General features: G+C 43.3%; 1 protein-coding gene across 11 annotated transcripts in view; it reads left to right on the top strand.

Annotated features, from left to right (window-relative positions):
* fgd4a (FYVE, RhoGEF and PH domain containing 4a) overlaps positions 1–21,670 on the top strand; it is a 46,372-nt gene extending 24,702 nt beyond the window's left edge. For 7 of the 11 annotated variants that reach the window (XM_061775205.1, XM_061775210.1, XM_061775209.1 and 4 more), the window contains 16 exons: positions 8,365–8,511; positions 9,079–9,277; positions 11,747–12,170; positions 15,457–15,546; positions 16,308–16,453; positions 16,553–16,709; positions 16,821–16,959; positions 17,329–17,387; positions 17,493–17,639; positions 17,958–18,130; positions 18,466–18,496; positions 18,585–18,665; positions 18,786–18,911; positions 19,148–19,285; positions 19,366–19,506; positions 20,035–21,670. In XM_061775205.1, the coding sequence (XP_061631189.1) occupies positions 8,365–8,511; positions 9,079–9,277; positions 11,747–12,170; positions 15,457–15,546; positions 16,308–16,453; positions 16,553–16,709; positions 16,821–16,959; positions 17,329–17,387; positions 17,493–17,639; positions 17,958–18,130; positions 18,466–18,496; positions 18,585–18,665; positions 18,786–18,911; positions 19,148–19,285; positions 19,366–19,506; positions 20,035–20,295 (2,459 nt within the window). In that variant the 3' untranslated portion in view covers positions 20,296–21,670. Of the gene's footprint in view, positions 1–8,364; positions 8,512–9,078; positions 9,278–10,013; positions 10,322–10,710; positions 10,919–11,746; positions 12,171–15,456; positions 15,547–16,307; positions 16,454–16,552; positions 16,710–16,820; positions 16,960–17,328; positions 17,388–17,492; positions 17,640–17,957; positions 18,131–18,465; positions 18,497–18,584; positions 18,666–18,785; positions 18,912–19,147; positions 19,286–19,365; positions 19,507–20,034 lie in introns of those variants that run through there. The other 4 variants (XM_061775214.1, XM_061775212.1, XM_061775213.1 and 1 more) reach the window with 4 other exon arrangements.
* The last annotated feature ends 907 nt before the right edge of the window (positions 21,671–22,577 follow it).

Raw genomic sequence — 22,577 nt, 5'->3', positions numbered from 1 at the left:
TCTGACGCCAAAATGGATGCACAAAGGTTTGGGTTCAGTCTGCTCAATGAATATTCTGTTTCCTGATAAGAACACCAGGTGTTAAGATTTTTTTCAGCAAGCTGTTGGTGTGCCAGGGTCACTCGCCGTTTGTAATTTGTTCACGATTGTCCGGTTCCATCTCGTCCCAGCCCGTGTTGCTAAGCGTGTCGCTTGGTTGAATAGAGCAGCTGTACACATATTGGAAATATTCACACCTTGAAAACCTTCCCGTGTGTATAGTGGTGTTTTTAAATTGTGGCCCAGACTGAACGAGACCCAAGACTATGTCCATGCTATGAAACTTAAAGATTAGGGAACTTCCTACTCCTTTTCGAACATGTAAATGATCAGATATGTGTAAGCAGACATCTTATTACTTGCAACACATACTTGTTTGTGTTGATCATTTCTTTTGTTTTGTGTATTTGCTGATAGTTTCAATTGCAGGGATCTCGTTTGACGTGTGCCCCACGTCTGAGACGCACAAAAATGAGCAGGGACGCATAAAGTAAGATCAATCTGCATCTTAGGACGTCGAGCTATGGCTTAGTACTCCGGCATGGTGCTGGAAGTCCAGCGTATGATAAAATATTGTTGTTTTTTTTGTTTTTGTTTTTTGAGGAACCAGGAGTCTGGAGTGCGACTAATTTGGTAACACATGTGCCCAAATTTTCTGAATGGTGCGGAGGCTGCCTACAGATGCCCAGTCATTTTGACTTGAAATCAGACACATGAAAGCCATCGTGGTCTCTAAACCAATCAAAGCTGCTGAAGAGCAGAGCCTCTGTCTGATTGGCCGTGCGCGTGTCTCTGTGCACGCGCGTGTACGTGCGGGCTTTTGGAATGCGGGGGCAGGCGTACACGAGGCTAGGTTTTCTGATGGCGAGCTTCACAGTTACAGAAAGTTGAGTGGCATAAATGGAATTACCTCAAAGTGACAAAATCTATTTTATAGGTCAAAGGACAAAGACGTTATGGGGTCAGTTTAAATTCATATTTGTATTGTTTGAAAATGGATGGATGGGTGGATGTTTCTATGAGATGCATCCCGCGACTCGCATAGTCGAAAGTGTAAAATGATCTATCGAATTGTTTTGTTTTTGTATTATACTTTTGTAAGTATTGTACTTTTTAAATTTCATACAAGTTTGTAAAAAAAAAAAAAACTAATAATAATTATTGTACAGTACGTCACTTTTTTTAACCCTTTACTTCCAAGATCAACCCGTACCATTTTTGAGTTGTGAACCTCTGCGCCTCTGTTTGTGTGTGCCATTGTAAATATAAGGTGTGTGAGTGCGAGTGAGGGAGGGAGGGAGGAGTGTGTAGTGCTGTGTGAGTCTCCTCACTGAGTGTCATTCAGCAGCAGCACTGGGAAGATCAACTCACAGAACTTAATGCTTTTTTTTTTTGGGACACACGCACACGCACACACACGCTACGGTAGCTCACTAAGGATACAGAGCTCAACAAGGTGATTATTATTTTTTTTTCTGCTCTCCTTGGGTGAGTGATCTCCACAATCTTGAGAAAATGTCTTTTAACACCGACAGAGCACCTGTTCAACACTTAGCTCTCAAGTGTGCTTTTGTTCACACAATTGCACTCGTTACCATCTTCAACTCGTTCAAGGTTGTTCCTGCACTTTTCTACCTCAACTGTGTTGGAACGGATACAGAGAGCTTTTTTGATCAGGTGCCGCGCGCACGAGCCATATTTGTTGCTCAACGCAGACTTGCATGCATCTGTAATATGCTCACGCGTCAACAGGCAGCACAATGTGTGCGGCACACATTTAGACTACGTGGCTTGAGGTTTATGCGTGCATTTCAAGCTCAATGTGATGTCTCGCAACAGGGACCAAAAGCACCAGTGGGCCTTTTGTTTCCCACCTGGGACTCTCACACTGGACTATCACAGTTTAGAGTGATGAAACCAGACCTTTCTGGTAGTCTCTCAGGTGTCAAACTGTTTGGGGGTGGAGTTTTTTTTGGGGTGTGGGGGGGGGGGTGGGGTAGAATGAAGTCATGAGTAGTGAGCATGGGCACATTTAAAGCTAGTGCCGTAAAGGCCTTTTCAGCTCACCATATTATAGTTTGTAATGGTAAACCTTGATAAGGCTTGCATTTTGACGGAGGGTTTGGTCAGAGGTGGTAAAGCCTGTTTTAGCTACATAATTAGTGTGTGATCATTTCAGCATTACATTGTGTAAGTCATCAATTAATTAACCAAAGGTGATGTTACGTTGTACAATGTTTTCTGTAAAAGTTATCTGTAAACAAGAAAACCAAAAACATTTGAATCCTCAACCGACTGTGTATTTAAATTCAACATTCTGTGTTCTCAGTGTATTTAGTATTGTGTCCCAATTCACCCTATAGGTAACCCCACCACAACTGTGGTTAGTACCTTTTAGGTACCAAAAGGGGTACAGAAACTATTGCTATTTTGGTTCCCTTTACATAGTATGACAATTGAAATCCAAAAAGTACAAACCCCAAGTCCAATGAAGATGGGACGTTGTGTAAAATGTAAATAAAAACAGAACACAATGATTTGCAAACCCTTTTTAACCGGTATTCCATTGAATACACTACCAAAACAAGATATTTAATGTTCAAACTAATGAACGTTATTTTCTGTAAACATTCTCTCATTTTGAATTTGATGCCTGCAACACATTACAAAAAAGCTGAGGCAACAAAACACTGGGAAAGTTTAGAACATTCCACAGGTACCGTATTTTCACGACCATAGGGCGCACCGTATTAAAAGGCGCAGTCTCAGTTACGGGGTCTCTTTCTGTATTTAACACATACATAAGGCGCACCGTATTATTGGGCGCAGGCACGGTACAACATACGCTAGCTTAAAACATACGGTAGCATGCATGGACGCTACAACAATGTTTTTAAAAAGGCAGCGGGGGCAAAACTGAGTTTGGTTGTACTTTATTGAAGTATTTAACAATGTACTCACATTATTTTTTGGATCCATCCTCATCCACAAATCCATCAAAGTCCTCATGTTCTGTATCCGAAATGAACAGCTGGGCAAGTACTCCAACAAACACGCCGGGTTCCCTCTCGTCATTGTCAGAGTTAGTCTCGTTGCCGGGGGTGGGGGGGGAGTGCTGTTCACCAATGATGGCTGCTTTCGCGAAAGCTCATACAGCAGTCAAAGCAGACACATTAGCCGAAGCATCCACAATCCATTCGCGAATTGTGGCGTAACACGCCCGGCGTTGCCTCCCTGTCTTAGTAAAGCTGTGTTCGCCATCTGTCATCCATGGCTCCCACGCCGCTCACTTCACTTTGAACGCCCTGTTTACACGGATGTTCGTCAAGCCTCCCGGAATGATGGCAAGCTCCGAGTTATTGCACTCAGTTGAATGGTGACTGTAGAGACGCTTCTCCCGGCTGTTCTTTGCTCATTAATCCATTGCTCGAGATGGTCTTCCAACTCGGGCCACCTCGCCTTGTTTCCGCGTTTTGTTTTTCTTTTTTTTTTCTGCGGAAACTCAGCTTCGTCTTCTTGGTTCGTGCCCATGGCATGGGTAGCTTGCACATCTGTGAAGGCACCAATAATGCTGAAAGGGCCATCCAACCAACATGTTTTTTGAGAGACGCCCCTGCTTATTTCAATGCCAAGCCACATTCTGCACTTGTTACAACGGCGTGGCTCTGTAGTAAAAGAGTGCACGTACTAGACCGGCCTGCCTGCAGTCCACACTTGTCTCCTATTGAAAATGGCGGTGCTGCATTCTGAAGAGGAAAATACGAAAACCCCAGACTGTTGAGCAACTGAAGTTGTACATCAAGCAAGAATGGGAAAGAATTCCACCTAGTAAGTGTCCTCAGTTCCCCAATGCTTATTCAGTGTTGTTAAAAGGAAAGGTGATATAACACAGTGGCAAACATGCCCCTGTCCCAGCCTTTTTTTTTTTTTTTTTGGGAACGTGTTAGAGGCATCAAATTCAAAATGAGGGAAATATTTGCAAAAAAGAAAATTAAGTTTATCAATTTCAACATTAAATATCTTATCTTTATAGGGTTAGGGTAGTCAATGGAATATAGGTTGGGAAAGGGTTTACAAATCATTGTATTCGGTTTGTCTTTTTTTGTTTTACTCCCAACTTCATTAGAATTGGGCTTTGTACTATTCCATACAGAATTGAAGTTGCTCTGAAAATTGTAATGTCTGCATTGGACTGAAGCATTTTAGGTAAAAATGGAGCGCACTAATCAGCAGAAGTGCTGTCAGTCAGTCAGTCTTAACTGATTTGCTCAACTACTTTGTCTACCTGTACAACATCGTCATGACATTCACATTCCCATCCTGTTAAGGAAAATATTTGAAAAACAAAAAAACGGAGAAATTGTTAATTTTCCCCAACATTGATAAAGGAAATTTAGTCAAATGCACATCCCTGGTTCATGCTATCTATGAGTGGAGAAGTTTAGCTAACCCCCAAGTTATGGTGCCGCAGTGAGACTTGAGTCTTCCCTATTTCTTTTGCTCTGTAACTGTTTGCAGGTATTGCACTAAACGCCTTCAGGATCAGTTGGCACAGTGTTAAAATACATTTTGCGTGTTCAGGAAGCAACAGGCCGGTTGCTTCACAATACTCACAATACTCGCGAGGCTCATTATTTCTCACAATGGAGAAGCTCTTGTCTAGCGCATGGTCCGCTGTTTTTATTGTGCTTTTCTATTCCCTCCAAGTTAACAAGACTCAGATCCAGACAGCCAAGGCTCATGCCAGCAGTGCCACAGACCAAAGAGGTGAATCAAAGCGCTTCTGCAGGGCGGCGCTGCCTCTGGCTGGTACTAATTTAACGTGCACTCTCCCACTCAAGCCAGGGTGCTTTTAATGAGAAGATGCTCGGATTGAGCAATGCCAGTGTTCCGGTAAATATCTTCGAAAGCTATTATTAGTTATACTGGTGTCACTGAAGCGGAACAAGCTGCATTTCTTTGCAATCCTGTTTTAGTGTGGCGCTCTAAGGCACATCAATAAACGCAGACGCACATACGTTCAAATCCAAATTCAGCAATATTTTCAACAAATTGATTCGCCAGAGCGTAGCATTTGCAGTGTGACTTACGGCTGCAGACCAGACTGGCGTGCGACACATTAAAAACAACCCTCGGGGGTGGGACAGACTCACCCCCTGCCATTCTCTCGGGTAAATGTGGCTTCTGGAGCACAGTCTACGGCCCGCTGCTTTATATGGGAAAAAAATGGTACTGATCTTCTGGAGGTTTTCTCATGATCTCTTAATGTGACCGTGGGAGGCAAACTGGGACAAGCGCTCAGTGTAAAATAAATTCCTGAGGCTGTCTTCGGAATTGATCGCTCATTTCAGAGTCCCTTTTTTTAGACTCGACTCTCCCAACACAGCGTGGAGCTGTTTCCACTCAGACGATGGCAAGTGCTGTTGTCTTTCATTACGGTCAGCCTGTAAAAATAGTAACGGACTATATGATTCTGTGGGGGGGGGGGGGGGGTGTCTTTCTTTCTGTTTCAGACTGAGATTGACATTCAGATTAGCGTGCAGAAAATACAAGCTCACTGCTTTAGTTGACATTGAATTTTATAAACATACACATTTATTATGTTAATATGTATTTAAAGGTGCAAAAGCTTGTCAACTTGATTTAGTTGATGCTGCGCAAAGGATGCAATATTTCATTTGCAATACAAAGGAACAAACTCATGAGGAGTTACATTTTACCACACGTGTCTACAGACGTAAAAGAGGTTGTTGGTAACCTCCTGTTAAAAAAAGAAAATAGCACAACAGTAACTGAAATAACTTGAAACTGACTTAAAGTAGTGTTTAGCACATTAGTGTGCCGTGACAGCTCATCAAGTGGACTGTGGGAAATGATTCAATTTCCCCCTTTTATTTTTATTTTCACAAAAATGATTGATTTACTGAAAATAATGCATCTTTGTTCATCTATCTATTCCAGCAACGTACGGGCAGAAGGTACAATTAACGCATTAGCCGCCTGTTGGATTCCTATAACAGAATGATGGCTTTGTGTTCAAACTTGAAAGGCCCATATTTCCCACTGAGGAAGTCCATTTGTGACTAAATTGAGATAAGATTGAGATCATCGTTATGTTTGTGTATATATAATGTCTAAATTGTACCTTTTTGGGGTGGTATGCCGTGAGATTTTTCTAATGTAAAATACAATATGTGCCTTGGCTCAATAAACACTGGGAAACGCAACAGTAAAATAAAAGTACATTTAAAAAAAATAATAATAATAATAATGAAACTGGCCTAGATAAATGTGATTGCACCTTTCACTTAATATTGTATTTCCCCTTTTGAGGCACTCACTACAATCAAATGATCCCTGTAACTCAATGCGACCTGTCCACAGGTATTTGGGCTCACTCTTGCGAGTAAACTGTTCCGGCTGTCTCGGGTTTTGAAAGTGCCGTCTCCAAGACTGCGTGTTTGAGCTCTTTTGTCTTCTATTAATGAGTCCACTTTCACTCAAACCATTGTGGAATGGTGCATTCTGACGGTACAAAACAGCACAGTGACTAATTTTCAATCTTTAAATAGGCAGACTGACTACCGTAGTTACCAGATTGAAGACATCATGAGCCTAAATACTGGACCCAACTTCATGTAACAGGGCTAATTAAACACGGGTCCAAACCTTGGCGTCTGGATATTTAAATAGATACCGGTCACCACATTCTTGTACGCTGATATATACAGATTGGAGACTTCTTCCTCACTTCCACACGGAAAAGATCTGGGCCCTTAGTGATAGAAGATGGACCCAAATGATAGTTGTTAAGACTTTCTGTGGTCTGGATGCTTTCGGCTTTAAGATTCAGCTTCCACAAATAATCCAGCACACAGTGTTTATCCAAACAAGCAAGCCAACCAAGCACAAAGCTCCACTGATTTTGCATCCAAGTACATCGACGCTACTTGGTAAATCACACACAACCTTGAAGTGACCACCTTACATGGAAAATAGCTTGCTAAACAATGAGAGGATCGTAGACCAGTTTTACTGTGTCACAGTGGACTTTTTAAGATGCCACTGTTGGCTTCTTTGAATTCTGGTGGATATTTATTGAGAATTTCAGTCGTCTAGACCGGGAAACAGCATTGACGTACTGGAACCCGGTTCCGACGACCGCATTGTCCCGACCCCACACCAGCCACCCCAAGAAGCCCTGAGCATGTGTGTGTGCCCGGACGTGACAAGTGAAAAAATATTTACATTGAGTGTGTGCTCAGTGACGACTGCATCTTAGAATTGATCTTAAGTAGTCTGTCCTGAAGATGACAATGTGTCATATTTTATACACATTATGGCAGCGTGGGTTCAGTTCCCAATCAGTGATGGTGTGAATGTGAGTGCGAATGGTTGTCCGCGTCTATATGGCGACCAGTTCAGGGTGTAGTCCGCCTTTCGCCCAAAGTCAGCTGGGAGAGGCTCCAGCGCCCCGTGACCCTGAACAGGATAAGCGGTATTGCAAATGGATGGATGGATGAATGGACTTTGATGGTATATTTTTTCTTTGCTGACTGGCTTGGAGGCGGCACGGTGGACGACTGGTTAGAGCGTCAGCCTCACAGTTCTGAGGACCCGGGTTCAATCCCCGGCCCCGCCTGTGTGGAGTTTGCATGTTCTCCCCGTGCCTGCGTGGGTTTTCTCCGGGTACTCCGGTTTCCTCCCACATCCCAAAAACATGCATGAATTGGGGACTCTAAATTGCCCGTAGGCATGACTGTGCGTGCGAATGGTTGTTTGTTCCTATGTGCCCTGCGATTGGCTGGCAACCAGTTCAGGGTGTACCCCGCCTCCTGCCCGATGACAGCTGGGATAGGCTCCAGCACGCCCGCGACCCTAGTGAGGAGAAGCGGCTCAGAAAATGGATGGATGGATGGATGGACTGGCTTGGAGACTAGTGAATTATATTTGGTGTTGGGTCTATTCTGAAAACTTTGTTTACCAAATAATATTCTGTTCTCAATAAAGAACCGCTGAAATATTGTAGAAGGTTTTCCCAAAAGAGTGGACACTGTTGTAGGTGCAAAGGGGAGACAAACTTGTGGTGGGTGTGTTAAACAGATATAGCACCAAAGTGCCCTCATATACTGATGACATGCTTTCTTGTCGTACTGAGTTGCAGCATCACCAAAAACAATCATCCAGATCTTTCGTGAAATCTATAACTGAACAATAAAAGCATATCAAACAATTTTGACAAGCTACATGGCATCACGACATGCTTTCATAGCATTGCACAACGTCATTCTATTTTAACGGGCATGCTTCCGTTGTGTCCTCCAGCCGTGGGCAGTGGTTCGTCATGCAGGCACACGAGCAACTCCAGCGTGCACGCGTGTCTGAGTCGAGCAGGCGGTGGCGGCAGTGAGAAGAGCCGGGTCAATGGGAGAAGTTCTGGCAAGAGGCCACTGTCACAGTCCAAACCACCAGGTACGCAACGATGGCGGATCGCACTCACCTGTGTGCACAGTACATAGACACTCTGCAGTTAGAGGTCAGACAACGGCACAATTAACAATGCACTGACAGTCATTGGTTTCGTTTCAAGCATAACCTTTTTGTGTGTCATTCCATCACCTCACTGCATTTCCCCCATGACCCCATTCTACTTCATACATCCGTCACAACAATGTACATTGTTTAGCAGTGCACACGTCCCACCCAGCGAAGGGAAGCGCTGAAAAGAGGAATCGGTCGACGTAAGTCGGCCAGAGACCGGTGAACGTTGAACTTTGTTCCTCATTTATTTGTCTCTGGTAATCATTCTACACAGATAAGGCACACAAGACACTCTTTATGCATTAGCTAATCATGCTCGATATTAAGCCTTCAAGCGTGAACTCTGAAAGAAACGTTACAAATAGCAAATAGGTGTCACGTAACCCCTACTGCCCCCTCAGACCTAAATTTGCATTGCAGGGGTTATCCCCTCAGGAAATATGCTGGTCTGCATCTCAGCAAAATCCAGCTTTTATTTATTATTTATTTTGTCCTTAGTGCCTCCCAAACCAGCATACCTTCAGAGCCCGGTGACAGAGCTCTCATCACCACTGGCTCACAAGCAGAAACCCCAATTTAGACCAGGGATGGAGGAGGGAGGAGGTGGAGGAGGAGGAAGGGGGGCAACAAACCGGGAGAGAGTGAGAATCAAACACTCCAAAGTATCAGACCTCATCAGCCGATTTGAGGAGAACAGGTAGGAAGGAGCCTTTTCTCTCTTCTGCTGTGTGATTCGCCTTCTCTGGGATCTGCAAGCATAGTCTGTTCATGATGATGCCAAATAGGAAGCTCTTCTCTATTTTGATTAGAAAATGCTCATTTTGTTTTTGTTTTAGTGATTTATTATGGATTCGCATTTTAATTGCTGTGTTTTATCTTTTATGCGCGGCACTTTATCGCAGCTTTGTAGTTCAAGTGCTCTCGAAAGAAGGTTGAGTTGATGAGAGAGTTGTACATACCACACAAGCCAATGCTTCAGTTGATCATGTCGGGTCACGTTGATTCGGATCGCCCTTAATCACAAAAAAAGGGATTCACAGGGCCACAGTTCACAGTGATCAATGACATCTCGTCCTCCCGTGGTCTAAACCTTCCTGTCAAGTTCAGCATTGTCATGTGCCTCCCCCACAAACGGTTTTCATCTTTCTTACTTGATATGTGGGCATATTCCAACATCATAATGGCTCAATTTGGGGGTTAAGGGAGAGTGGGATATAGTGTTCACACATTGGTTGCCACAGATAAAACCTGATAATCCGTTTATAATCTCTGGACTGTTCTATAGATGACTAAACACAATGGCATGACTCCCATTGTCAATGCATGAGCCCAACATTGATTTAATTATGAGGGTCACCATCAGGTTTGTGCGTGTGTGTGCGTACTTACATTGTACGGCTGAGTGTACGTAATAACAAAGCTACACTGTCGGTGTCCAAATCACACTTGACACCTTGAGATGGCAGAAACGGAAAAACGTAGCCTTTCCCAACACTTCCTATAGCAGCCGTGTCAAGGATGAAAAGCAGAAGTCCTGCGATCAAAGTGCTCTGACCGACCTGGTGATAAAAGTTCAAACAAGACCGCCGAGAAGAACTGGGAAAGAGATTAGCGGACACTCTTACAGGTCAGTCTTTGCTGAGGGGATGAAAGCTGATTTGAGAAGACGAGGGCACACACGCCTCCTCATTCAGTTGTGGGAGAGCAGTCAGTGTTGGGACATGAAAACCAGGATGAGGAGGTATGGATCATTAAGCGGCTCCACGCTCATCTTTCATTTGATCATATTCACTATCATCATGTTGTCACATTATTTGAAAAATGTTTCGAATGAATGAATTTTACAAACCCTTTCTGAGGTAATGAAAGTTGGGTTACTGCGAGGTCATCACTGGTGTCCTTCCACTGACTCTTACATGAGATCCCAGGAGATCTGCATCATCATTTTTAGTCCAATTTCTCTTTGGACCAAAGAATAAGCGGAACCTTACAATTCTGTTCCATTTCAAATGGGAAATTGGGATAATCAGAGTGACCGGGTGTGTTGTGCGTCTTTTCACTCTGGACCACTACACGACTGTTGGGATTAGCCCCCAAGACGCCGTGCAACAAGAGAGAAAGCTCTGCATCCTCCGTGAACAGAATTAGCCTGCTCATGTCCTAATCTGGTTCACATGGAATTGAACGGCTTCGAGGCGGCCACGTGGCCGACGAGGCTTCGACCTGCTTTCGAAACTGTCTTTATGTACCCCATGTGACGCTCGCTGGGCTGTAGATGCATGACGAATTTATTGTATGCACAAAGTGGAATATCCAATATTTCTTGCTCGCCCAAGAGGTAAGGACGGTGATGTTTCATTATTAAATGCAATTTGGGGAAGGGGTTGGGGGCGGGGGGGCAAGCAGTGTTGCGGCAGTATGTTGTTCTTCCTCTATTTATACACGCTTCCTGTTTCTGCCGGACATGCTGTGCAACAGTAACTGCCTCAAAAAAATAACACTAATCCTTTAGATTCATATCTGTAATGGTTTGATTATGAAACTTGTGCTACTTTAATGGTAGCAACGACAAGTACTGATTCAAAGTTCTCATGTTCTTTTTGGGAAAGTCAGGCTTAAGGAGAGTAGTGCAATTATTTGAAGGGCTCTCACAGCTGCTCTCTATACAGGATGTAGAACAGCTGTGTGTGTGTGTGTGTGTGTGTGTGTGTGTGTGTTGTGAGCAGTTGTGTGTATTTCTATTTATATTTGGCCTATTGTTTTTTTTCCATCCCATTCAGATTATAAAGCACACGGTAATTATAAATTGTGCAGCCTGATTTGCAACACAGGTGTGTGTAGATGTAGGACAGCTTTTACCTTTGGGGAGTAAGCTGCTCCTGTCCTCCTCATTACTGTACGCGTGCGCACACACACACACACACGGACGGACGCACACACCTCCTGTGCCTCACGCCAACCTCACAGGAGAGATACAGTAGTTGTCTGGAAGTCTGTGCAAGTTTTATTTTTAACTTGCATGCAAAGGCTCTCCACTTACTCTTCCCCCACGTCCTGATCAACGTGCCAGCTCGCGCAGCTCCTGAACTAGCCTCCTTTTACGGGTTACTCACCTTTTTGTGTTCTCATGGTTGTAATCAACTTGCCTTTTCCTCTGGTCTGCCAGCAACACGGACACCAAGAGAGACAGCTCGCCACTCAAACAGAGCAGCAAGTCGGCCAACTCCAGCCCCGCGCCCCGGACCTCCCACAAACTGACGGAGGCTGCCAAGATTGAGGAGAACCACTCCACAGTAGCACTGGACTCCGTGGCGACCAAACCGCAGGATGCCCACATACCCACGGCTAACGGGTTGCTAACGCAGATGGAGCAGGAGAAGGAGGTGGCGAAACAGGCGTGCAACATTGAAAATGGCAGAATAGAGAGCTCGGAGCTGGTCAATGGAGATATGGGACTCACAGACAGAAGGGACGAGGACTCGAGTTCACGCACTGACAGGACTGGTTCAGAAAGCTCCCATGAGTATGAGGAGAGTGGGACTAACACACAACAGGACCATGCAAAAGAAGAGGCGAGCACAGAGCAGAAGGTGAGTGCAAAACTGCTGTTTGTTGTCATATGCATGTCATGTACCATAGTTTCTCGTGGATAATGCGAATTATATTATTAAAATCATGCATTGTAAAAATGCATTATACATAGGAAGAAGGTTTTTCCAGAATTTTGAGGTCAACTTTGGGGGTGTGTATTATACATGGGTGCGCATTCTACACGAGAAATTGCGGTATTCGTTGCCTGATTTTAATGATGATAAATTGCAGTCTCCTACATAAACAACCTCCAAGTATTCCAGTATTTGAGTTCATATTACTCTAAAGTGCCTTTGAGACTTCTTCAGTTCACCCCCAAAAATCTGAGATTTTCCATTGAACTTCAGATTCACTGGATTAAGTAGATGATATGCTTTCAGAAATGCATATTGGTGAGGTTTTCGGTTTGTTTTAAGATAAATTGACTGCAAGAAGCCAATGTACATGCAAACAGCAAAATATGGGACTTTGCTGACTGGGTTGACAATCACAATTAACAAATACATTTCAAATTTCTGCAAGGTTTGAATATGAATTGATATTCCACTATGACCGAGTGTGGACGTGTCAAACTTGACAACTTCCATCTACACACAATATGATGAATCACGAAACATAAGTGCAAATATTTACTCGGCAATTAGCCACTGTTTCAGCCTCAATTGAAGCAAGGCAAACTGCTGGTAGTACTTTAATTGAAAACATCAGGGTTTCTTAAGGGGAAGTTACCCTGTAATAACAGGGTGGGCAGCAATTTTAGGGACAAATGTCAAATGTTTTACATGATCATGAATTCAAATTTATCAAGTAATTTCTGTGAGCAACAAAACCATGTCTTTTTTTTCTCCATTGAACTGTAGTTAGCAGAGCAGTGTGTGGCGCATGCCAAAATTACGCCCATCCAATTAAAGAAAATCGAAGAATTAAAGAACAAATGTTTAGCCATTTATTACAAGACCTCAGAGTTTCATTATTCTGCTACATTTTCATATTTACTGAGTGATTCTGATGAGGACAGCAAAAGCAATTTCGAATGAGATTGACCCATTTAAATTCTTGGATTGTAGTTTGCCAAACTGAAGTGCCTGAGAAATGACTAATTCATTAAGAGCTATTACTTTGGTTTCAGGTTGCCGGCGGTGTCGTAGAACACACGGTGGCGATCGGTGCGAATGAAAGTGTGAATGGTTTGTCTGTCTGTATGTGCCCTGTAATTGACTTGCAACCAAGTCAGGTGTGCCTTTCACCCAATTCCATTTTGGATGGCCTCCAGCTTCCCTGTGTATCTGAACAGGCTTAGAAGTAGAAAATTGAGGGGCGGAAGTGACATTGGTTAATACGTCACAACAGCTCATGAAAGTTCCTCAATAGTGGCAGCTGTATTGAAGAAAACATAACCGGTCGCGCTGGGTAATACAGCAAAGCATATCTTGCACGGTGTGAGAATGTTACTGCGAGGAGTTATTTTCTGCAGAGGCCCAACAGATGTCGAATGCTTAAGAAGAGGAGATTGCCCACGGGAGCCTAAGGATTATGTCGTCGTCTACAGATTATAAATATCTCAGGTCTAGATCGATGGGAGCGGTCAGAGGAGGCGGAGCCACGTGCTTGCGCCTTAGCTGACCAGATAATTGACTGAATGATCAGGGAGGAGTCAAATGAGGGGCTTTGTTTTAGCTATTGGATTTCTGATCAGAATACTCGCTTATAGTGTGTGAACAATTAAGCGATGAGACATGCTGGCTTCATGGCTGCCTTTTCACACCATGTTGACTCTTTCCCGACAAAAGTACCGTGACGCGTTCAAATGATGTACATCAGCCTATCATTCCTTCCGTATACTCTCGCAGCTACTTAAATAAGTACACGTGAACGACATGGATCTTTATCGTGCGGTTTTCATTTACAACATGTTTGTGCTTGTGGTTGCGGTTTGCAGCGGTACAGTTGCACTACATCTTACTGCGAGGTCGTATTTTGCCCTTTCATGTCACAAAATGTGGCCACAGTATTAGAAACGAGTAAAAAAAACAAAAAAAAACATGTATTTGTCTGATCTCTAGCCAGATGCTGGAATTTTAAACAATAACACACTGCCTGACATGGCCATCGGGTACGAAACATTTTGTTCCTTGGTGTTAATTACTGCAGCACACAAAATCCGACGCTGCTTGACACTTTTATTGTTGTTGTTTAGGTGATGCTTTGTTGGAATTGTTTTGTCCTCCAGTTGTTGTCGGTTGTGTTCATAAGTGTCTTGTCTCATGAATATGCGAATTGCTCGGGTATCCCCTCACTCACACTCTCGACTTATGAGATTTGCATAGCCTTATCTTGTCCTGCCCTTCCCTCACAGGGTGCGGCACTACTGCCCCATGCAACACTCATAGCTAATGTTTCATTGTTCTAGATATGTAATGATTTACTTTTCTCATCGTTTACAATTGAGTGCTTCGTCTTGTGTCTTCGTTTCTCTCTCCCCACTAGAAACTTTGTTCTGTTCGACTGATCGAGTCTGATTCTCAATCAATATCAATTATTATACTAAGAAACCACAGCGGCAGCTTAAAAACTCCACTGTGACACAGTAAAAGTGTTCCGGCATGAAAGAGATACAGATCCTCCATTTTGCTTGACCTAACAGCCAAAAAAAAAAAAAAAAAGGACACACCTTAATATAACACATCCCCATGGTCAAATTATTTTCAATCTTTTGTAAGGTTACCATAATTTTTCAAAGGAAAGTCTGATTTTCATTGGTTAATTTTCATTTTTTTTTTTTAAAAATGATTATTATTACTTTTGTCAATTTCAAGTTATTTCAGGGATCATTGTGGGTTTTTATTTCATCAACAGACGGATACCAACAGTTTTGGCCACGTGTCTATGTATATGTCAAGGATTTTTCTCAAAATATTGAACTTTTCCCACGTGAGAATTGAAGACAAAATCCAAGACGATGACCTTCTGGCATTGTAGGAACATCATAGCACTAAATGTCCAATCAGATCGCTCTAAAGTCATCCCTACGCTGCCAAGTGATGGGGGACACACAGTATTTGGGAATCGATATGATATGCTGTAATGTATTGACATTTGTATATTTAATTCAGCCTCTCTCACACAAATGAATGTGTCATTAACTTTTTTAGATTGTTACTAGACAATTCATTTTATGAGCTCTGTACTGAAATGATTTTCAAATCTTCGCTGCATGTGAGCTGTGTCACTGGATTGTCTCCTTGCACATGGAGTGCGTTTCTAATGTGCCATTATCGTTTTCAGGAGACAAATGAGCAGAAACTGTTTAAGATTGCCAGTGAGCTCTTGCATACGGAGAAGGCCTACGTGACTCGACTCAACTTGCTGGATCAGGTGAGATTTGCTTCATATCACGTCTCTGGGCCCTATTTTGTGCGCACACGACGGGGCACGAAGGATTTGCTTGCAAGCGCAAGGCTCGCTGCACCAAGCTGGGCGTTCTGGCGCGGCAAGGGTGTGTCGTTGGAGATGCAAATGGAGTAACGACGATGTTGTGGCAGAAAGTCGGCCTAAACTTGTTCCTGCTCAGAGCACGTCTAAATCTCGGCGCAAGGTAGATTGCCGGTCTAACGCAATTTTGGCGAATTTGAGCGGAGCACAGGCAGACCGATACTAATCCCAGTGGACGTATTTCAGTCACCAGCTGTCGTCACCTGCTCGTTGTGTATTTACAAAGGTTACCCACTCTCATCGTCTCATCGTTGCTACACCAGGCAAGAGCAGTGTGAATGTTCCACTGACGCACGGATCGCTGCGATTACGCATGGTCTTCCTCTGCACAGACATGTCTCCGTGGAGACTGTCATTATGTCACATTTCAAGGGAATGAGAGGAGCAGCGTTGATTGCTGAGGAATGAAGTCAGCTGTAAAAGCGGCGCAGGCCGCCCACTCTGCGGTCTGTCGGGCTGCGTTTGTCTACGAAATGAGCAATACCGGTCTAATCTGCCCCTGGCGCACAGTTGCACCGCTCGTTGTGCCGGGTTTACACCGGTCACGAAAATAGGCCCTCTGTTTTTATGCTATCACGCAAATACGAAATTGCATCCGGTGCGTTCCAAATTGAAATGTGCTGAAATGTGATTTGCCTTTGTAGGAATTTTGTGCCAAACTCATGGAGGAGGCAAATAAAGGAACATTTCCAGTGGATGTGGTGAAAAACATCTTCTCCAACATCTCCTCAATCAACACTTTTCACAGTCAGTTTTTGCTTCCTGACTTAGAGACACGGATGGGAGAATGGTGAGTTTGGTGACTCCAAAATTCTCCCATTCAGAAAAGTGTTTTGCTCCTCCAATCCTTCATCTTTTGAATCCTACAAAAACCTCTGCCTCCCTGCAGGGAGTCCACACCTCGCATTGGAGATATCCTCCAGAAGCTCACACCCTTCCTCAAAATGTACGCAGAGTATGTGAAGAACTTTGACAAGGCCATGGAGCTGCTGAAACACTGGAGCGACCGATCGCCACAGTTCAAGTCCATCATTCAGGAGATTCAGGTCCATTAGGTTTTTTTTTGTTTTCACCAACAAAAACAAAAAACAAAAAAAGCACATTTAACTGAAACGCTTCGTGTGTTAGAAATGTGTTTTATTTGTGTGTGTGTGCAGAGTCAAGAGGCCTGTGGCAGCCTTACACTTCAACATCACATGTTGGAGCCCGTACAGAGAGTCCCTCGCTACGAGATGCTCCTCAAGGACTACCTGAAGAAACTTCCTCAAGATGACCCGGACAGACGGGATGCGGAGAGTAAGAAGGCAAACTCCTGTCAGTTTCGCCCACGCGTCGGAGTCAGTGGCGACGATATACAAAGATAATGAGGAAAAACTACAAATAATCGTGGGCCGAATTTCCATTCAACAGCAAAGCAATATTTTCAGTCACAATGGAATACAGTTAGTAATCAATGCATTTGCCAACATGTAAACATGTTGCTCATGACTTTTCCGTATGAGTGACGCCATGATCGAACTGTAGAATTGCCCAATGGCTACATGAGCAATAAATTAAAAGCTGGCCAATAACAATACGGGAAGGTGAGACTGAAAGAGGAACGACGGTTTTCAAGTCGTAACAAACGTGTTCAATGTGTGGTTCGTGTTCAATTGACTCTCCTAGAATCCTTAGAAATCATCGCCATGGCAGCGACTCACTCCAACAGCGCCATTCGGAAATCTGTAAGTACGCCTGATTTAAAGAAAAAAAAAAAAAAAAAAAAAAATCCTCTCCTTCATGTTTAACAGCCAAGCCTCAAATAGACTGTGAACCACGTCGCTATTTAGGAGAATCTGAAGAAATTGATGGAGATTTACGAGATGCTCGGTGAGGAGGAGGACATCGTTCACGCCTCGAACGAGTTCATCAAAGAAGGTCACATCCTGAAGCTGGCAGCCAGGAACACCTCGGCCATGGAGCGATACCTCTTCCTGGTGAGGCGAACACAACAGCTGGTTCTAGCGAATCTAGTTAACATCTAGTCTGCCTGGTCCAAAGAGAATGGAGTCGGTTCACCCGTTTGCAGCTACAACACAGCTTCAAGCTTAAAGAAGACATTGTGCATTTGTTCCTGAAATAGCCTTTTAAGAAAACATTTTCATATTTGTTTGACTTCCAACTATTTATATGCAAGCCATAAAGTCAATTTTCTATCATATTTTCTATCCCCTTTAAGGTGTTTACATCTGACGCCTTCTTCCTGTCTTTGTTCTCCTGCACTAATTTGAACCTGTTTTGTCTTTCTCTGCCAGTTCAACAACATGCTATTGTACTGCGTGCCCAAATTCAGCCTCGGGGGACCCAAGTACACAGTTAGGACGCGCATCGGCATTGACGGCATGAAAGTTCTGGAAACCACCAATGAGGACTATCCTCACACCTTCCAGGTTTCAGGCAAGGAGAGAACTTTAGAGCTACAAGCCAGGTACAGTTACACTGCAAAAATAGAAATCATAGTCCTTGCGTCTAATGTCATCATCTAAAATATCTTTTACTGAAGCGGCAGTGGAATTGTAGGTTTATTGCACAAAAATAAGAAATCACAACCGTTGCCACGGTGATGTAATTGTATGTCATTTCTACTCCAAACACTATCATTTCACTTATAAATGGAATGTTACCCTCAATCGGCAAAGTCATTGTTCATATTTAGGCCCTATAAACTCCTAAAAAAAAAAAAAAAATCTTTATGACCGCAACTTACCGCTACGACGGTCGGAAGACGTTTCCAGTTTGAATGTACTTTACTTTGACTTTCAGCTCCGAGCAGGACAAGGCGGGCTGGATTAAGGTACATGCAAATCTGATCAAGCCTTTTGTTGAATTGCACATTTGTTTCCAAAGTCCCAGATGTCATTTTTCTCTTTTGAAACCCTCAGGCATTCCGAGAGACCATTGAGGTCTTCCAGCAAAAAAACGAGTCGTTCAAGAATGCGTCCAAGGATGTGGAGGAGGTATCGGTTAGTATCACGTGTTTAGGACCGACTCCTTGTCTTGTTGGCGGGAACAACATGCTCGATGAGGTGCGTTTATTTGATTTGATTTTCATGTTCAATTTCATTCTGTTTCTTGTGTTCGAGAATGCCGAGTTGGGGAAGCGTGCTCCTCGCTGGATACGAGACAACGAAGTGACAATGTGCATGAAATGTAAAGAACCTTTCAACGCCCTCACAAGACGGCGACATCACTGCAGAGCTTGTGGCTACGTGAGTGTTTACGCACGAACTGCCAACAAGTGTTTTCGAGGTTAAAAATAACAATAAAAATTGGAATTTGGAATAAAATGAAAAACAAATTGAAATCAAATTGGGGGGAAAAAATCTGCAAATGGGTAAAAAAAAAAAAATTAAGTATGCAGGATCCATTGTTTCTATATATTTATAGCCATGCAGAAAGTCATCATGCGACCCAAACGGTCTTCCTTGCCTGTCCTTCCCCTCAGGTGGTGTGCTGGAAATGCTCGGACAACAAGGTGCCGCTGGAGTACGACGGCAACAAAGTGAACAAAGTCTGCAGGGACTGTTTCTCCATCCTGACAGGAGAAACCATCGCTGAGGGCAAGAAGAAAGGCATCCTGGAGGTGAGGACAGGAACATCTCCAGTCCAAGGAAGAGCACGAAGATCATTTGTGGGCTTTTTTTTTTTTTTGCTTCGATTTAGATCGAGGCGGCTCAGTTCACAGGCAGCAGCATCATGTGTGGCTTCCTGCAGTACTGCGAGAAGACCAAACCCTGGCAGAAGGTGTGGTGTGTCATCCCTGAGAAGGAGTGCCTGGTGCTCTACCTCTACGGAGCTCCTCAGGTAAGTTTCATTTGGGATATAGTTTTGCCTTTTAAAAGGTAATAGTGTTTAAAGCAGTGGTGTCAAACCCAAAACACAATCTGGCCCGTGGGATGAAGTTGAAAAAAATATTAAAAGACATTATGGTAGTGGGGAGTAAGCATGATTTTGAGAATTATACCAAAAAATAGAATGGTAATAATTCCTAGGTCTTCAGAAATGGATTCAAATTGAAAGTATTTCAATTCCAAATACCTGTGACTTAAAAGTTTTGGACACTGGAGGCAAGGGAGTGCAGGGAAGCTGACCACTCACCAGCTGTCCCACCGCATTCCTGTAGTATGTTTCGGGCCATGAATGTCCTCATAATAATTGTCAACTACAGATCTTTTCAAAATGTATTAATAGCCCTTCTGACATTAATAAATTGGCGATTAAGCAAGGATCAATGTTTCAGAGAAAAGGGAAAGGCCTCAGTGCGTGAACGTCGTTCCAAATTTGACCTGAACAGTATGTAAGCGTTCACCCGGTGACGTGTCTGCGCCGCAGGACGTGAGGGCCCAGAGCACCATCCCTCTGCTCGGCTACTCGGTGGACGACAGCAGCCGCCCCGCGGAGCCCCAAGCCAGTTTCCGCCTGTCGCAGTCCAAGTCCGTCCACAACTTCGCCGCCGAGAGCGAGGAGCTCAAGCAGCGCTGGCTCAAAGCGATCCGTGTGGCCGTGATGGGTGAGGTGCCCGAGCGCCCTCACACCAACGGCGGCCACGCGGCTGACGGCGCCGCGCAGGAAGCGGCCTCGGACAGCTCGTGAGGATGCAGAGACTTTGTCTCCGGTTTGTGGGACGGAGTTCTGTTTGCTGGGCCAAAAAGGACAACGCAAGTGCTGAATCAATTGCCTTTTTTTCCCCTCCCCACACTTTTGATCTTGAATGCCTTCCAGAGCTGCGCTGGATTACTAAAAGAACACTAGGACTAAAATGCTCTCTGTGTCAGCGTTCCCTTGAGCCTGTGGACTTGCACCATCTGTACAGTGTCAAAACCTTGTTTTGATAGCGTAGAAAAAGACCAGACAACCTGATAGAAATTGTCAGTATTCTCCCTCTTTTTTTTATTAACCGCGAAGACGATAATGGCGTCCGTCACACTCACATTGGCTCGTCTGAGTAAAGCCACGGAATAATAAATAGGTAGTTATTCTACACGGAGCATCTTCCACACGGCTGCTGTGGAATCAGTTAGCATGCACTGCATATTTAATGCAGACAATTAAAGTCCCTTCACAAAAAAAGGTCAATTGATTGCGCTCCAGCCCAGATATATAAAGCTTTTAATACAAAATAAAAACTGCTGTAATTACACTATTATTATCCATAATAATAATGATGAAGTAGAAGTCAGCTGTGACAGGCTCCAGCGACCGCAATGAGGACACGCAGGAAGAAAATGAATAGGTAAGTCCAAATCAAACAATTACATTGGGTCCCTAATTAAACTTCCTCCACTTTTCCCGTAGCGTAGGAGCCTCCATGTTAAGTCAATCATGTAAACGAAATAAATACCCTTTGGGTAGAATGCTGTACCATTTTTTTGTTTGCTAATCAAAACAGGAGGCGCGTTTCGGTGCTGAACAACGATGAGAGCTAACGGCCTCGGCCACAGGTCACGTGCCGGACTGAATGGTTCAACTAATGACTGTAGTCTGCATGGAGCAGCTTCTCTCTTTAGCCTCAAATGCACAATCTGATGTTAACAAGCTCGTGCAAGAATTGTAAATGTTTTGTTTTTTATTAATGCTGTAAGTAATTGTATTATTTAAAGAGCTGTTGGAAAGTAGCACAAATTTGTCTCCGGAGGAGTAAAAAAATAAATAAAATCCATGCATCAATCCATTTTCTTCCGGTTATCCGAGGGCGGGTTGCGGTGGCGGTAGATTTCGAAACACCTCCCCAGGGAGGCGTCTTCATTTTGTCAGGTGTTCTTTCGTGAGACAACATGCAGTGGACGTTGCCGACAAGTTTATCGTTTGAAAGCACCTCCTCAGTATCCATATGAAAAAAAAGCACAAAGCTTCCAACTGTGTGCAGGTTCCGAATGTACAGCCAACATTTATTTGTATCCTCGCATCCCCTCACCCCCAAACGCTTGAGAAGTGTACAAATGCATTAAATATTATTTATGTTGATCCATCTTATTTGAGGTGCGTGTCTGTCGATTTTAATTAAAGTCACTGATAATAAGTAAAAAGTAGTGTTGGGGACCTAGTGAATGACCTGCAGAGAGCTGGGACCAAAGTAACAAAGGCTACCATCAGTAACGCACTCCGCCGCCATGCAGGGACTCAAATCCTGCAGTGCCAAGACGTGTCCCCCCTGCTTAAGCCAGTACAGTTTGCTTGAGAGCATTTGGATGATCCAGAAGAGGATTGGGAGAATGTCATATGTGAAGATGAAACCAAAATCGAACTTTCTGGTAAAAACTCAACTTTTTGTGTTTTGTAAATACCCTTTTCGGCCCATCGTAGTCATAAGGTAACATCAAATAATTGTTAAAAACTCTTCCGGTCTTTTGTCACGCTAAACTGATGTGACAAGATCCTTAAAAATTTCCCGCCCCAAAATATGACTGATTTCTTGGAAGATAAAGTCTTTTTCCCCCCCTCACAGTAGTACACTCTTGATATAAAATGTTTTTCAAAAAAAAAAAAAAAAAAAGCTAAAACTTTATTCTGCAACACCCTCTCAAAATGTTTACTCAGAAGATTTTGGCTTCACATGAAATTAAAAATGCTTTGTAGAGTATGACTATCGTCCTTGTGAAATAACTTTTTCTACATTATAAAATGATGTCATTTTTTTCCAAACATAACTTCCCAAAATATCACTTTAGATACAAAATCTCAATATAACAATTGTAAAATCAGGTATCATATTAACTTTCCTTTGTAAACTTTTGACTCAAAATATCCACTTCACCCAAAATACTTTTTACCTCAAAATGACAAATCCATTTTTCTTGTGAAATCACATTTTATTCAGACCATTGAGTTTCATAAAATTGTATTGTAAAATGTTTCCCCAAAAAATATTCTAATCG

Source organism: Phyllopteryx taeniolatus, chromosome 5 (genome assembly GCF_024500385.1).
Source record: "Phyllopteryx taeniolatus isolate TA_2022b chromosome 5, UOR_Ptae_1.2, whole genome shotgun sequence".
In the NCBI taxonomy this organism is placed as follows: Eukaryota; Metazoa; Chordata; class Actinopteri; order Syngnathiformes; family Syngnathidae; genus Phyllopteryx; species Phyllopteryx taeniolatus.
The sequence above is the reverse complement of the archived record's forward strand: the minus strand, read 5'-3'. Positions and strand labels throughout refer to the sequence as shown.